Genomic DNA, 18072 nt, shown 5'->3' on the forward strand with positions numbered 1-18072 from the left:
AATTGTTTGCATATCCATGAGAGCAGAGTATTTTTGTGATTTTTTTGAACAAAAGATGCTACCTTGGGATAAAATTATTCGTAAACATGGTATTAGCTTCCACTGTTATGCTGATGACACACAGATGTATGTTTCAGCAAAGCCAGATGACAGACCCCAGCTTAATAAAGTTAAGGAATGTGTGAAAGAGATTAGACGGTGGATGCTTATTAACTTCCTTTTACTTATTTCTGACAAGACAGAGGTACTTCTACTGGGACCCCATGCACCTAGAAGTGATTACATAGTAACTCTGGATGTCCTTTCAGTTTCATCATGTGTAGCCGTAAAAGACCTTGGTGTGATTATTGACTCCAGTCTTTCATTTGAAGCTCATGTAGATAATATTACTAGGATCGCCTTCTTTTATCTCAGAAATATTCTTAGTCCAGAATGCAGCTGCAGGAGTCCTTACTAGAACCAGAGGATATACCCATGTCACCCTGATCTTATCCGTATTGCGTTGGCTCCTAATCAAATTCCCTGATTGGTCTGAATGATCTTACGCCACAGTACCACAGCTCAGCTTGTTGGGTTAAAATGTGTAACAAACGCACTTAACATATACTTAAGGTGATCGTTATTAACGCATTGATTCATAAGAATCGCGTAGTTAATGTTAACCCATCGTTAGTTCATATTTAAGTAGGTGTTCATTCATGTATTAGTGCATGATTATTCATGTACTATTTTTGTAAAGTGTTACCAGATAACTTGACTGAGCTGGTCTTCGCTGATCAGTGATGGGAACTCTGGCTCGTTTCAACGAATCAAATCATTTGGCTCGGCTCACCAATAAGAGTCGACTCTTCTGAATCCCAATCAGCTCACGAGCTTACAATAAGCTGAATTCCTTTTGCAATGCTATTGTGTCTGTTGTTCAGCAGAGCAACAGATTCTGTCTCATGCTTCCTCAGAAACCATCACAGAAATGTTAATGGTTTCCACTACAACTACCATTACAAATCATCATCTAAACATTAAAACCATTACCATTACCATCATTGGTCCTTAATGGCATCTGCTAGACATAACATACCACCAATAGAAGCCAACAATTTACAGTACCGGTAGAAACCCACAGGGACCATTACAGTTTCCATTAAAATCAATACAGTTCTCATTATAACCATTAAAACCATTACACATTCTATGTGAGTTTCTATGGGGTATTTTTTCAGCTGGGGGCGTGTCCACGAAAGTATTTTTCTCATGATCTCGACTTAATTTTTCTGTGTATTCGACAGCCATTGTCCTGAAGTCAGTGGGTTTTTTTGGAATGTGTATTCGGTTAAAGGTCTGAAAGAAGGCCTGTGGTTAGCACAAGCTCAAGATATTTTCACGTTTTATTCTATTCTACGACATAAAATACAATCGGTAATACACCGCTCATGATTTTGTTAAGCTTTTACGAGTCTTGAAAAAGGCGGTTGCGGACAAGTGGCTAAACGGTACTATAGAGGTTATCGGGGACATTAAACGTCATCACGCCGAACAGGAAAACTCATCTACTACAGCCTCGTGGTGTTTATAGTCGCGCTCTTGCGAACTATTCCAACTCAGACTTTCCCACTTGTAGACGTATCAGTTGATAGTATTTTCCAGTGGTAGTGACGGTGAAGTCATGTGACCTTGGAGTAGTTCGATTATAGCTTAAGTTTAGCTTTTTACTTCTGGCGATTGTATTGAGGCTTCAAAATTGTGTTCATTTGGGAAGATTATCTTGATCAACCAAACGTGTAAGAATCATATTGGATTCTTGTTGAGGGAACAGCCTTTGTTATGTCAAGATCATGAGAAAACAAGAAAGCAAAAATTCATAACGCATGGCCGCTTAGCAGGGACGTGCAGAAGGTCTAAATTTATTTAAAAGTGCCCCTCTCAGCATTAATTAATAAACAATTATATTACGTAAAAAGCACCTGAAGTCAAATTAACACGAGAGTTGGACGTTGTCTGAAAGCAGCTTTACAGAAACATATAAACACAGGATAGAGATTTTAAGTGTGTGAATTTATCCCTATTGGGCGAGACGGTGGTGACGGTGGTGAGGAAAAACTCCCTGAGATGATATGAGGAAGAAACCTTGAGAGGAACCGGACTCAGAAGGGAACCCGTCCTCATCTGGGTAACGACGGAGAGTGTGAAAGTAAAGGAAAGTTCATTATGGTGTTTATATGAAGTCTGTTTGTTGAACTAGTCCACTGTTCACTAAAGGAGACCTGAGTGTAAAACTGCATGTGGTCATTGCAGTCCCAAAGCCATCGCAGCAACCGTAGTCCCAGCAACCACAGCGAAACTGCCCGTGTGAAATGAACCCAAAGATGGGGTCAAAATTCTAACAGTCATACACCTTGTGTTTATACTATAACCAAGGCACTTTTTGCACCTCAGCTCAGGCACTTTTTGTACCTCAGCTCAGGCACTTTTTGTACCATTTCCTAGGTACATCTGATAACTTATCACACTTGCTTTTCATTTTAAGCATAACAAGCAAGTATCTAACCATCTCGGTTAGGTATTATAAGTGCCTGACCGTTTGTAGGTACACACATGCTGCTGTGGCTTCTCAAATATCAGGCTGATGCACACACACACACAGACACTCCCTGTCTATTTCTCTGCAAAGCTGTCAAGCTCATCTCATTTACATTTATCCTGCACAGAATCACATAAAGCGCTTATTCTATCTTAATTACATTTCTCAGCCATTTTACATACAAGAACATCAATGTTTCTATGCCATTTATCAATTCTCCTCTGACTATCTCTCAGAGCTAGCATGTTAGCCGTTCTCACTCCAATCATTTCAGTTTTTGCTTTGGCGTGAGCACGATCCAGTTTCTCCTCCAGTCCCGCAAGATCCAAATCCTTCAGCTCCTCTTCGAGTCTTTTCTGTCTTTCTTCTCTTCCCTTTCTTCGATGATCTCCATGGTGAGCTCTTCTTGCTCAAGCCTTTTTGCTGTACACATATAGTCCAGTAAAGTTACAGAGTGAGAGGCAATCTGTGCTTTATATCAGGGTAATACAGAATAATAATAACGAAGGCACTTTTCAAGACTTGCTGCTACTTGGGATAGAGAGTGACGTTCCTATTGACAAAGAGGAAGTCATCAACATCTTGGAACAGATGGTTTCCCAACAGAAAGTTAAAACTTTGAGACAATTCATTTAGCTCTTTTAACAACGGACATTGTCTCAAAGCAGCTTTACAGAAATATATAAAAACAGGATAGAGATTTTAAGTGTGTGGATTTATCCCTATTGGGCGAGACGTTGGTGACTGTGGTGAGGAAAAACTCCCTGAGATGATACGAGGAAGAAACCTTGAGAGGAACTGGACTCAGAAGGGAACCCGTCCTCATCTGGGTAACGACGGATAGTGTGAGAGTAAAGGAAAGTTCATTATGGTGTTTATATGAAGTCTGTTTGTTGAACTAGTCCACTGTTCACTAAAGGAGACCTGAGTGTAAAACTGCATGTGGTAAATGCAGTCCTAAGGACATCGCAGCAACCGTAGTCCCAGCAACCACAGCGAGAACGTCCATGTGGAATTGAGGTCCAAAACCATTTCTATAGTACTTCAAGCGGTACCATCGTCAGCGATCTCCAGACTGTAGTCTCCAGTTGATCAGAGCTCCATCAAGAGGTAGGGCATCAGGATAGATCCTGCAGGTCCGGAGAGCAGAAAGGATCAGGATCACTGGCATCTCCGTAAAATCATGTGTGGGTCGACAGAAGGAGTGAGGGAGAGGGAGGTAAAGAGAGAGAGAGATTGTTAGGTAAGGCTGTATGCTTTGCGTAAAAGAAAGTCTACTCATTGTAAGCTTGAGTAAACAAATACGTTTTCAGCCTAGACTTAAACACTGAGACTGTGTCTGAGTCCCGAACACTAATTAGAAGGCTGTTCCATAACTGTGGGGCTCTGTAAGAGAAAGTTATTCCCCTGCCTACACTTTTTGATCTAAGTAGGCATGGTGGTTCAAAGAAAACCAAAAGTTCTCTCAGGTACTGTGGCGCGAGACCGTTTAGTGCTTCATAGGTCAGTATTAGTATTTTTTAATCAGTGCGAGATTTCACTGGGAGCCAATGCAGTGTGGATAAGATCGGGGTGATGTGGTCGTATCTTCTATGACACTAAGAAGCCAGGTCAGCAAGCAGTGCGGAAATTTTACATTTGAGCCCCTGCTGCGTAGGGCTTCTGTAACATTGCATAATTCGGTATATAAACAATAACAGTTCATCTATGCAAGTCGGTTTTCAGCTTTGACCTGAAAAGAACTGACTTCTCAGTACTTGGCAACCTTACATGTGACTCATTGATTCATGCAGAGTCAAAACAAACAGCTCGAGGGTGGATCATATTGGTTCACACTGTGTAGTTAATATAGAGGGTAAGAGGGCAGGTGAGTTGAGACATGGATGCTGAGTGGAAGGGTGTAGCAGTGTCCTTGTTCTGTGTTGCCTGTGTGAGTGTTTTCCTGCTGAAATGGAGAGAACATCAGACGGTGAAGAGGAAACTGCAGAGAGCCAGAGAGAAGAGAGAGAAAGAGCTGGGACAGGCAGAGAAAGCTGTCAGCTACTTTAAGACTCGGGTATGCATGCACACACACACACCGGGTTCACCTGTTCATCAGCACATGTAGTAATAATAATAATAATATTTATTTTCAGGAACCTTTCAAGGCACTCAAGGACACCTTCCAGCATAAAAACATATGAATAAAATACAAGATAAGCACAAATTAAGGGACCATCTCTAAAGTTACATACGACATTGGTATACATGTTTCTAACTTCAATAGCATTTGAAGGGAATGTATAAAACCAACTGTAAAAAATTCATGAAGGTGTCAGCTATAACGCACACCTTTTAGATTTTTGAGATTGAACAAAATAAACTATTAAATCATATGTAAATTTGATATGTATTTCACTACCGAATGGGCCCATACACAAAATATACCATAATTTAAAGCTTAATAGCATTTGAAGGGAACGACTTACAGTCACACAACCAGCTGTAAAGTGTTCATGTAGGTGTCTAAAAAAATCTAAAAGGTGTCTGTTATAGCTGACACCTGCATGAATACTATACAGTTGGTTTTGTGACTGTACGTCATTCCCTTTAAATGCTATTGAAGTTAGAAACGTGTATACCAATGTCGTATGTAACTTTAGAGACGGTCCCTTAATTTGCGAATATCTGTAAATATCAAACATCCAACTTCAAGCTAACTTTATACCAGTGTTTTGACTTATGAGCAGACAAATAAGTGCTCAGAAGATGATCTTCAAGAAGGTGGGGGAATGTAAAGTTGAAGAAGTTCTGATAGAAATAAAGAGGAGCCACATGATGAGCAGCTTTGTAAGTAAGCGTGTTACGACCCCGGTCTAGGTAACATAAAAACTATTAACATAACTCAATCATAATAATGAGGTTGACACACGTTTCGTTCAACTCTTTGATTTCCCTGACAATTTAATGATCGCAAGAATGAAATAATCCCAAAACAAACAGAATCACTCATAAAGCAAATCTCTTCAGGGCTGGGCAAGGCCAAAATAATAAACAAAACAGGCGCTATCTTGCCAAGTATCAATTTAAATAAACTAACAACGGACAAAGGTACTTCAAAATAAAATACTAACTTAACTCCCTAGCTGAATCAAAACGGAGAACAAAAGACTGACTCAAAATAAATGGCACCCAACCCCTACAGCTTTCGTGCTACCAAGAAAAGAAAAATTTACAATAGGTAGCAATATATACAAATAATAAACTCAGTCACACCATATACGGCAAGACAGGGGAATGGGACAACATGATAGGAACATAATTGTCCCCACCTGTCCAATGCCCGTGCACAACGTCAGCACGTCCAATTGAGGCAGAGAGATCTGTGAGAGCGAAAAAAGGGGAGAGAGAGAGAGAGTCCAATCTTATAATGGACACGAAAACGAACCGCTCACTCGTTCACTCATTCACTAGTCCCTATATAGCGAATTAGCATAACATTGGCTTGAATTTGGATGTTCGATATTCGCAAACAATTAAGGGACCATCTCTAAAGTTACATACAACATTGTAACATATAACATATAACATATAACATGACACATGTAACATACAACATTGTAACATATAACATTGTAACATATAACATGACACATGTAACATACAACATTGTAACATAAAGTTACATACTACATGTTTCTAACTTCATTTGAATGGAAAGACTTACATTCAGGGGCGCACGTTAGCTTAGTGGTTAGCACGTTCGCCTCATGCCTCCGGGGTTCGAGTCCCACCGGGGACTGTGTGTGCGGAGTTTGCATGTTCTCCCCGTGCTGCGGGGATTTCCTCCGGGTACTCCGGTTTCCTCCCCCAGTCCAAAGACATGCATGGTAGGCTGATTGGCATGTCCAAAGTGTCCGTAGTTTGTGAGTGTGTATGTGATTGTGCCCTGCGATGGACTGGCACCCTGTCCAGGGTGTACCCCGCCTTGTTCCCGATGCTCCCTGGGATAGACTCCAGGTTCCCTGTGACCCTGAAGGATAAGCGGTATAGAAGATGGATGGATGGATGGATGGATGGCTCTTGTATTGAATTAAATGAAGTTGAAGTGCCACCTGCTGGCATATTAGGTGAAGTGCAGACTATTAGGTCAAGAACACGCAAAATGGAAATGGCCTTTATTATGTTACCATTTTTTATAAGTACGCAAAAATAGTAAAGATAATAACTACTAATAAAAAATCGTATTTATTATATTTTCATTTATTCTTTATGTATTTTATTGTATATAGTTCCGCAGTAAATGCAGATCGGGCGTCATGTCGGATTTCGCCTAGGGCACCTATGAACATTACGCACTCCGGCGTTGCGGTGAATTAATTCCAAGCTGGAGACAAAGAAATAAAACGACCGTATGATCTGTACAGCCACACATCAGTAGTGGCACGAATGTATTATTTTAATTATTTTAATTATTTTAATCAGAAGTTTGTGGACACCCGACCATCACACTAATATGAGTTTGTTGAATATTGCATTCCAGATTTATTCGCCCCTTTGCTGCTATAAAAAGCTTCTTTTTGGGAATCTCCTAATAAACTCTTCCGGGAAGGCTTTCCACTAGTTTTTGGGGCGTGGCTGTGGGGGTTTGTGTTCATTCAGCTACAAGAGCGTTAGTGAGGTCAGGTAGTGATGTTGGGATGATGAGGAGGTCTGGGGTGCAGTTGGCATTCCAGTTCATCCCAAAGGTGTTCAGTGGGGTTGAGGTAGTATTTATGACAGTTTTACCTTTTTATGAATGTCGTGATGCGATCTATCTATACAGTTATATATAGTGTTCTGTTAGACCATTTTCCCATTTTGTGTGTGTATATGTGTGTGTACGTGTGAATTCGCTGCTGTCTTTCTCACACTGCACAGTATGTATCACGCTACATGTCTGTCTGTCTGTTTGTCGAGCTACACGTCTGTCTGTCTGTCCCTCTCCCTACCTTCCTGTCTGTGTGACCATCAAACTACATGTCTGTCTATTTCAGCCTATTTGTCTGTCTGTCTCTCTGATTGCGTAACATCTGGTTTGATCAGTCTTGTGTGTTTGCAGAATGCTGGTGTTGATTTGAGCTCCATCGTGACTCTCCCTCTAGCTGAGCTGAGTAAACGGATCAGAGATGGATCTCTGCAGCCCGACGCTGTTCTCCACGCCTACATGGAAAAAGTTCAGTGCACTCTCAAATCTCACTCATTCACAATTTCACACAGTGTTCGCACACCCACACGTGCCCCCAGATCTCACCTGTATACACTTACATATCCAATTTCTCTGCCATCTCTGCCATTAACTCAGTAAAGAAAGGACTTTGTCTTTAGATATGAGAACCGTATTTGAGACGTATGAACCTTTCTAACATAAGTGCTGCATTCAGTTTAACACGTGCCCAATGCTTATTAAACTAGTGCTTTAATTGTGCAGAAGTTTGGCAGCTGTGTGAAAACTGATCACTAAACATTTGGTCAGGTAACAAATCGTGTAGTAAGAACTCTATACTCAACTTGTCCTGTCCTCTAAAGGCTCTGGAGGCGAACAGGAAACTGAACTGTAGCACCGCTGTCCTCACGGAGAGTCTGAAACAACTGGAGGACATCGAGTCGCACAAAGACGGCCTACTGTACGGTATTCCCATCAGCATCAAGGACAATCTGGATTATGAGGTATTGACCGACCGAAGGAACGCTACGGAACTAGCATAGTTGTGGGTTTGTGATCCAATCCCATGTATTGGAGAAGAACTAGTGACTATAAGGTTAACCAGTAGGACTTTAAATCAGGAATATTTCTTGTTTGTAGTGGGGAAAACAATAACTAATGCTTTAAAGTTCTTCATCGTGTCGATATTATAGCGAGGATACTGTAAAAAAAAAAAACACAGACACGGGTCTTCAAATGCAGTTCAAAGCTACGAATGAACCAGATATCATTCAACAAAATAAATCGAAAACACCAACCTCTAAGGAGCACAGAGAGAAATACACAAAACAATAAAGACAAAAAAAAAAGGTGTGGTTCATGAGGACCTCAAATGGTTTATAAACCCTGATCTGTCTGAATAGAGCCTCCAAACCAGGATATCACCGAGTTCTTACTTGACCATCAACGAGAGTTGATTTTTTTCAGGGATGTGTATGCCGTTAAAGGTGCTGAGAGTGTTTTTGTTAAGCCTATTATCACCATTCCTTTCAAGAAAGGGAAGCTTGTGTAGGCTAAAGATATTTTTAGCTCGCTATTTGGTAGTGCGGTTGCCACGGACGGTTTGGAGACGGATGCGAGCGCAGAGTATTTTATTACTAGTGAAATAAACGAGGCGAGGCAAGAATCGAGAACGAGAAACAAGAAACAAGGTCAAAGAACAAGAATCAAAACGAGCACCAGGGTACAAACGCTTGGTACGGTGATAACACTCAATACTTCGCAAAGAGTGAACGCCTCGAAAGTCCTTTTAAACTGTGGTGTGATTGTGTGGACGCAGGTGTGCGTGATTAGAATGAATGCGTGTTTCTGGGAATTGCCGTCCATGGTGGCCATGTTTGTAGGCCGCAGTGCAGGATGGGAAATGTAATCAGTGGTTTGCTGTGATATGATACTAATGAAGTGGATGGTGAGTGTATGTCTGCTTCGAGAACAGACTGTTCACTTGCTGCCTAATAAATATATCCCACCCCTCGACAATCAAAATTTTATTCACGTCACCTGTCAGTGGTTTTAATGTTATGGCTGATCGATGTATATGTGTGAATGGTTCTGTGTGTGTGTGTGTGTGTGTGTGTGTGTGTGTGTGTGTGTGTGTGTGTGTGTGTGTGTGTGTGTGTGTGTGTAGGGCTACGACTCTACCTGTGGCGTGTTGACTAAGTTGGATGATCCTGCCGTTAAGGACAGTGTGGTGGTCTCGGTACTGAAGAAGCAGGGTGCGATCCCCTTCATCAAAACCAACATCCCACAGGGTCTCCTCAAGTAAGAAACGCTCGACAAAACACACTCACACACTCAAAAACACAAAACACTCGAAACACATTTTGCATTATTTTTGCATAATTATGCATAATTATGCATTATGAATTCATTATGAGTTCACCACCATCACTGTGCTATACAGAACCGATTCTGATGCTTTATTGAACTAGTATTGTGTGTGTGTGTGTTTGTGTGCTGTTTAAAAAAATGGTAGCTATGAATGTAGTAACCCCATATACGGGAGGACGGTGAACCCCTGCAACGTCGAGAAGACGTGCGGCGGCTCTTCAGGAGGCGAGGGCGCTCTGATCGCTGGAGGAGGATCTATTCTGGGTCTGGGAAGCGACCTTGGAGGAAGCGTCCGCATCCCGGCAGCCTTCTGTGGCATCTGCGCCTTAAAACCCACAAACAACCGGATAAGGTGTTTTTATATTTCATGCGTGAGATCAATTATACAGAATATACAGAATATCACAATATATGATAATATTATTACGGTGGACACGTTCTCCTCGTTTAATTCAGAAGGTAACCATCGTCCTTTTTTGATTGAACAAATATATAAAGGGCCTAGCTGTGAGAACATTTGAACTCATTTGAACTTTTGCTCACATTTCCTCATTTGGATAAAAGCGTCTGAATGTAATGAATGAATGTTAATGTAACTCGGGGCTCAGAACTCACAGCTATTAATGTTAAAGCTCACTAGCCACTATGGATATTTGCTTTGCCAGTTCAGTAGCCTGTTAGCATCTACACTGGCCAGTTGAAAATGCCTCATGAGAACATGATTCATAGGACTGTAATTCATAACACTATAACGATGACTTTCTCTTCATGCAGCTTGCATGGACTGTCTTCGAGTGTAAAAGGTGGGAAGACAGGTAAGACAGCTCCAGATACTCAGTTCCTATTGATTTGGATAGTAGTAGCTAGCAAACGTGACCAATTAATGATAATGTCTTTGGAATAAATGTTTGTTTCCAGCCCTGACGGCCGTTGGTCCCATGGCCCGTGATGTTGAGAGTCTGGCTCTGTGTATGAGAGCTTTACTCTGCCCAGACATGTTCACTCTGGACCCTACGGTTCCTCCCATACCGTTCAACCAGCAGGTACCGAACGCAGTCCGCTCCAGTGCAGCAGTATTGAATGTCATGTTTCTTGATACTTCATCACATTATTTTTTTCTTTTACCAGGTGTACGAGAGCTCGGAGCCCCTGAGGATCGGTTACTACGAGAGCGACGGGTACTTTCAGCCGTCTCCAAGCATGAGCAGAGCTCTACTAGAGACCAAAGAGCTCCTGGAAAAAGCAGGACACACGGTATCAGTGCTCGAGCCTCACGTGTATCATATTGGAGCCCGAAGCTGGGGGGATGTAGACACTTGGGGTATTTATAAACAAGTGATTTTAGAATCCATAGCAGGACTGATTACAGATGATACTATCATGCAAGGCAAACGTGAAGAAAACCGGAAACAAGACTAGACACTAAGACTAGGGAGACTGGGAGACTAGTGACGGAAAACTACAGAGATGGGAATGATGAAGACATGAAACTAGAAACTAGTTAGACAGGAAACTATGGAAACAGGAAACTAGAAACTATGGAAACAGGAAACTAGTGAGAGAGGAAACTATGGAAACAGGAAACTAGGAAACTACTGAAAACTATCATTTGAATGTCTTTTTAGACCAAGATGTACATTGTAAATATGTAAGTATCTGTATTTATGTAGTCTGTGTGTGTGTGTATTTGTGTGTACAGTACGTGTGTGTAAACTCCTGTGTATCCTCCTCTCGCTCTCTCCGCTGTAGCTGATTCCGTTTAACCCTCTCAGGACATTCACCGCCTTCCACGAGTTTGTTCTGAGGGGAAACGTGGCAGATGGCGGCGCCACACTCCTGCAGCACTTGTGAGTCAGATCTTCTCTCTGCCATTCTGTTATTCGTGTTCTAGCCACTGTTACACGATCCTGTAATGTGCGCTCAGGCTCGGGGAGGAACGGAGTACAGTAATCAGGATACCAAAATAAAAAAAAACCTGGTAATTGTGGCTCACGTGAGCAACCTGTTAGGGTGACCACACGTCCTCCTTTTCCCGGGACTCGGCTTTAGTTTCGTTATGATGTGTTTATGGTCTAATACACGGCGTCATGTGTGCGCATATTTGCATTGCTTTACCCCCTCTCTGTAATTCCCGCCTTCCTGCACACCGATTGGTCAATTTATAAAATCCTTGCAGCAACTATTGGCCAAATTCCTGCCTCTCAACCGTTAGCGTTGTCGTGTACGGCGTCAAACAGTCGCTTCAGAGTAACAGCAAACGACAGCTGTCCTGAGTCGCAACAACGCCCATGGCCATATAAGGTCGTGTTTAACTTCATATTATCGCATTGCTTCGTATTACACGGTCATTCAAATGAGTGAATGATTTCAGAAGGTACACTCGTGGCATCTGATATGTTCAGAACATAACAGAACATGTTCGCCCTAGCTTTTGGGATGCAATGTTACTCTTGACTTTATTTACACATGTGGCCTTGAAGTAATCCAAAATAATCAGATTACATTACTTTCATATTGCGATACTTGGATTACGTTACTGATGACATATATATTTTTGAATGTTATTTTTCAACATTTCTAAATAAACCCTCCTGACCCTGTGTGTGTGTGTGTCCTTTTTCAGTAAGAAAGGCCCGGTCGATCCATCTCTGAAGCATCAGGTCTTGTACTGTGCGTATCCTCTGTTTGGGAAGAGGCTGGTGTCGCTGCTCCTCAGACCCATCGTGAGATTATTCGACTTGTTTATTTCATGTACAGCACAGATAGGCAGTAATATATAGCGAAGGTGTTGAGAGATTGATTTTTATGTTGATTTTATATGACTATATTCTCATTTGAATGTGTTATTGTTGCTTTATTAGCAGCTAATTTGTCTAGCTAATCTCTAGAGGAAAAAAAAAAAAAGTTTTTCATTTTCAAAAGTTAGTGTCGCTACGTTTTTATTGTAAACTGGAGAACATGAGAGTTTCCTAGTAAGGACATGAGCTGCAGCATTTTTAAATTTTAGCATTAACTAATTTGCGGTTGTCTTGAAAGCTTGATTATTAATATATATATTTTTGTGTCTCTTTCGTCTTAGTCTCCACGCATGGCTGCGTCTATACACGCTGTCTGTGGTGTCGGGTAAGACTGAAAGTACATCTCTTATAAAATGACACCCGGTATCGGTACTGGAGCGACACCAGCAAAGAAATAATGGACTGGATGAAGAACTAATTCTATCTCATTTCATTTAAAGTGTACATTTAAAGAGATTTTGTACGGTGAATTTTATTCAATCGATACTTTATTGTATTCGCAAGGTGTATTTTTATTTTTTTTTCTCTTTAAGTTCTTCAGTTCATCATTTTAAAGCTTATTAGTTTTTTAACTGAAAAATATAGCAATATAGGATGGGTCTCGAGATCAGAAATGAAAGTGCGGTGTCATGCTTAGGACCGCTGAGTCGTATAGACACGTGTGTGTGTGTGTGTGTGTGTGTGGGGCAAACGCTGAAAAGCTGTGTTTCTTAAATCCTTCAATTATGCCTGAATAGTAAACATGACGAACGCTCTTATCTACAGCGTTTTCTTTTGTTTGTTGTTTATCCCTTTGGAGTAATTGGACTGTAAGTGATCTGATTGGAACGATGTGTGCTTAGTCTGGTAGTTACTTCTGTTTTCTGCTTTAAAGACCTTTTGGGAAAATGGATGATTTGCATAAGCGGTTCATCTTCTTTTACTTTGCAGTGGTGTAGAAGAACTGTGGAAGCAGCACAATGAGGTCCAGGTACGGGTGTGAATTTAATCGTTGTGAAACATATACTTATATATACTCATATATAAAGCTCACCCTATTTAGATCGGTCGATCAACACTACGGAACTTCCACTTAACTAAAGCCAAGTCGTTAGCCTGGACTCTAAAAACTCACTCAGCTTGCCCCAGTGCTATACCTAAACCTGGATTTTAGTCTGTACTAACCTGGTCGCAGATTTGTGGTAACACGGACTTAACGTAATCTACTTGAGACAATAATTTCAGGGTAGATCAGAATAAATATTCAAATGTAACAATTTATTAACCAGCTATGGACATGTCCAAATCCAATACTAAGAAGAAAGAATTCCATTCAGCGTTACTCAACATTACCAATCACATTCAAACATAATAATACTACAGAAGATCCTCTGAATCTTAGAGAGCTCTCAGCTAAATACACAGATACTCTGTAGCTCCACCAAATGGTGGTGTTTGGGATTAGAACTGGAATGTGGGATTGCGTTGATGTCTGTGGAAGGGTGTGTCTTATTTCAATACTGGAGGTAATTAGTGTGAGCGACCTGGATCTCCAGATTCTCTAGATCTTGATGGTGATTTGAGCTGTTGCTGAGGGAGCGAGACCGTATTTGACCTTTCGCAAGACCTTTTGAATGATAGTAAACATGTATAGTCAACTTCTTAGTTCCATTAAATAGATTATGTAATGCATATAGACCTTTGGGTGAGTTTTAGGTGATCTCAGCACAGAGAGAGAGAATGGAAAAAGAGTGGGGGGGGGGGGGGGGGAGCAATGTGGTGAGGTTTGATCTTCCAGTCTGCGCTCAGTGTGCTGGGTTGTCTCAGATGAAGATGCTAATTCTGTGGGAGGGAGTTTTAGTGTTAATTCTCATAAGAGTCCTTTGTCCTCAGAGAGCAGTTCTGTCCAGGTTCAGATATCTTGGCACCAGCCTTACATTATTAACACGTTATTTGATGTTTTACTTTGTGAATTAAATTTATTTTTGAAAATATACACTCATTTCAAATCTGATGACTGGAACACACTCCAAAAAAGTTGGGACAGTCGACTGTTTACTGCTGTGTAACAAAACTTTTTCTTTTCATAACACTTATTAAGCGTTTGGACGCTGAGTGAAGACACCAGTTGGTTAAGTTTAGCGAGCGGAATTTTCCCCCATTCATCCGTTATGCATTTCTTCAGCTGCGCAGCTGTACAGGGCCTTTGTTGCCTTATTTTGCGCTTTATAATGCACCACATGTGCTCAATGGAAGACAGGTCAGGACTGCAGCGGACCACGCTCGCACCCGCACTCTCTGTTTACACAACCATACGCTTGTAATCCGGGCAGAATGTTGTTTGTTGTTGTCCTGCTCTGGATGGCAGCGTATGTTGTTCCAAAATGTGTACATATCTTTCTGCATGAATGCTGCCCTCACAGATGTGCAAGTTACCCCTGCCACGGACACTGACACACCCACATACCATGACAGACGCTGGATTATGGGCCTGATGCTGATAACAGCTCGGATTTCCTCTTTGGCCCGGAGAACACGACGGCTGTTTTGTCCAAAAACTATTTGAAATGTCGACTCGGCGGACCACAAAATATGATTCCACTGTGCTACTGTCCATCTCAGATGAGACCGAGCCCAGAGAAGTGGGTGGAGCTTCTGGGCAGTGCTGATGTGCGGCTTCTGCTTTGCAGAGTAAAGCCTTAACTTGCATCTGTAGATACAGCGGCGAATGGTGTCGACTGACAAAGGTTTACCAAAGTATTCCCGATTATATTGTGTGCTGTAGAAGGTGAAATACCCCAAATCCTACCAATATGTCTTTGGGGAATGTTCTCAAAGTGTTGGATTATTCGCTGGCGCATCAATTGGCCGATCGCCGAGCCTCGACCCGTCCGTGCTCTGAAGGACTAGGCGCTTTTTCGAGGCTCCTTATATACTATGGTTAGACGATTACCTCACCTGTTTCAACTCGTCACATCGCTATTAGTCCTAAATCACCCCTGTCCCAATGTTTTTGGAACGTGTTGCATGCATCAATTTCAAAATAAACGATTACCTTTAAAAAAACAAAAAAAAACTATGCAGTTGATTAGATAAAACATCAAATACCTCGTCTTTACACAAATTGCTCAGAAAAGTCAGAATGGCAGAAAGCAAGAAGCGCAAGTTTCCCAATCAATTGATTGATTGATTGATTATTTTCCTATAACTGCATGACCCAGAGGGTTTTTATTAATGATGCAGGAAACATTATAGGCATGTTCATGTTTGTAGGTATATATCCATGAGACGATAGCTGAGTGGAGGAAGCTGGAGCTGGACGTTCTGCTCTGCCCCATGCTGGGCCCAGCCTACAACTTCAACTACACCGGAAAACAAAGCTGTAACGTATAGATTTCTTCCTTGTTTGGCGCTCAGGGTAGAACCTGTAACTCTGCTTCATCGTACAGATGATATTGTTGTTGATTATTTTCCTATAACAGCACACCCGGTCATGTTTTAATACCTTACATAAATGCTGAAAATGCAAATTCAGTTAACGTTGGGTCTCAGTGTAATATCCTTCCACTGTCTACGTTCACCTCGACAGAATTTCAGGCGAGATTGGGCGGGGCTAATCAGACTAGGAGTGTCAGGCGGCGTTAGACCATCAGCAAGTTGTACTGATTAGAATATTAGGCCACTATGTGCAAACCTAAACACTGAACTGTAATTTGCCCTTTTAGAGAACAGTAAATAGTTTTTTGTTGTATAATCATCAGGCCAGATATTTAATGATCGAATGGATTTGATCCGCTGCGACACTATTCCTGATTTTGTATGTGTGTGTGTGCTGGTGGTGCAGCTGCTCTGAGTTACACTGCGTTGTACAACGTGCTCAACTTCCCTGCTGGAGTCGTTCCTGTCACTGAGGTCACGGCCGAGGACGAAGATCAGCTGAAACACTACAGAGGATACTTTGGAGACGGCTGGGACAAGACCTTTGTCGAGGTGAACATGACACACGGTTTATTTTACCTGGTAGAGGTTACAACTTGGGCCTTGGAACTCGTTGGCCTGTAACTCAATTCACTGAGAATTGTCCAGCCATATTCTCATAAGATCCCATATAACGGTGCTGTATTTTATTTTTATTTTCTTTTAATGATCTTTTATTTTTTTGTTACATTTTGCATGCTGTAGTTTTAATGCTGAAGTCCACCTTTCAATTTACAGGCAGTTAAATGCTGAATCTTGCCCACAAGGTGGCAGCATTTCTATGGTTTCAAACAGCATTTAAAAACGAGTACAAGTCTGTGTCAAGAAAAAAAAAAACCCCACCATGCTAATTGTTACGTGTGTAGCCACTCCACCTCCAACAAACATGACTGGACGTGTGAGAGTGGGGTGGGGTGGGAGGGGTCCTCAGTTCACCAAAACACTCTATGCCTGTGATCCCTATAGATCTGCTCCTTTACCTATGAGAAAACGATTCACAAAGGCGTGACTAAAGCAATATGTTTTCAGGATAGACTTAAACACTGGAAGTCGCCGGTCTCCAATTTTAACACTGCTATCGCTTTCACTATTCAAGGTGCTAACAAATAGCCCGCACCTTTTGATCGAGGTACGCGTGGCCGAGCATAAAAGACCAACAGTTCTCTCAGGTACAGTGGCACGAGAACATTCAGTGCTTTATTCAAGGATTCGAGGATTTTTATTGTTATTCCAACACATGTACATGACCTGGAACAAAATCAAGTACCAAATGTCCGGTTAAAACCACTCACAAGTAATAACAGCTGACCCAGTCATAAATAAATAAACACAAATACCCAGTCATTCATATATATATATATATATATATATATATATATATATATATATATATATACACGCACTAAAACCTGAGAAATTAGCAGCATAACAAAACACATGAAACGTTTAGAGGCATTTATAGGTCAATAGTAGTATATTTATAATCCATGTGAAATTTGATTAGGAGCCAATGCAGTGTGGATAAGATCGGTTAAGGGGGTCTACTGCTTGCTGTAAATGTATAACTACGTGTGTGTGTGTGTTTGTGTGTTCCAGGCTGTACGAGGCGGTGTGGGTCTGCCGATAGCAGTGCAGTGTGTGGCTCTGCCCTGGCAGGAGGAGATGTGTTTACGCCTAATGAGAGAAGTGGAAAAGCTCTGTGCCGAGAACAAATGCTCCAACACACAGCACTAAATGCACACCCATTCCATATATATATATATTGCATTATCCTTGAACAGAAACCTCTTCTATTATAAACGGCTAACAAATAATGGAAATATATGGTACGGATATAATGTTTATATTTACCAACGAAAAGTTTACATTTATATATGTATCCCAGTTATATGATTTGAAACCAATCCTTTGATGTTCAAGTGAGGTTTAATAAATAATTTCAATTCAAAAGGTTGTAAGGGAACTGGGTCTGTTTATTTTCAGTCTCGCACAATAATCTCTCATTATATATCCTTGTTTATAATGTAGACATTTTACTAGAGATTAAAACGACACACTTTTAAACCCGTTCCAGCGTGACAATGCCCCTGTGCACAAAGTGGGCTCCAGGAAGACGTAGTTAGGGTTGGTGTTGAAGAACTCATTCATAGGGGTGCCAATAGTTGTTGCACACCTATATTTAAAAA

General features: G+C 41.3%; 1 protein-coding gene across 2 annotated transcripts; it reads left to right on the forward strand.

Moving 5' to 3' along the window:
* The first annotated feature begins 4404 nt into the window (after positions 1 to 4404).
* On the forward strand, positions 4405 to 17839 carry LOC128634041 (fatty-acid amide hydrolase 1-like). 2 transcript variants are annotated; one of them, XM_053683853.1, is made up of 15 exons: positions 4405 to 4634; positions 7659 to 7772; positions 8126 to 8266; positions 9430 to 9563; positions 9778 to 9984; positions 10407 to 10447; positions 10551 to 10675; positions 10761 to 10886; positions 11382 to 11479; positions 12256 to 12355; positions 12712 to 12755; positions 13361 to 13400; positions 15683 to 15791; positions 16254 to 16399; positions 17483 to 17839. In XM_053683853.1, exons 1-15 carry the CDS (start codon positions 4458 to 4460, stop codon positions 17618 to 17620), a joined length of 1740 nt encoding a protein of 579 aa, XP_053539828.1. In that variant the 5' UTR covers positions 4405 to 4457; the 3' UTR covers positions 17621 to 17839. The 2 variants fall into 2 exon arrangements, with proteins under 2 accessions (XP_053539828.1, XP_053539829.1); XM_053683854.1 differs by lacking the exon at positions 4405 to 4634 and adding an exon at positions 7221 to 7323.
* Positions 17840 to 18072: the final 233 nt, after the last annotated feature.

The sequence above is a fragment of the Ictalurus punctatus genome, chromosome 11, assembly GCF_001660625.3.
Source record: "Ictalurus punctatus breed USDA103 chromosome 11, Coco_2.0, whole genome shotgun sequence".
Taxonomy (NCBI): Eukaryota; Metazoa; Chordata; class Actinopteri; order Siluriformes; family Ictaluridae; genus Ictalurus; species Ictalurus punctatus.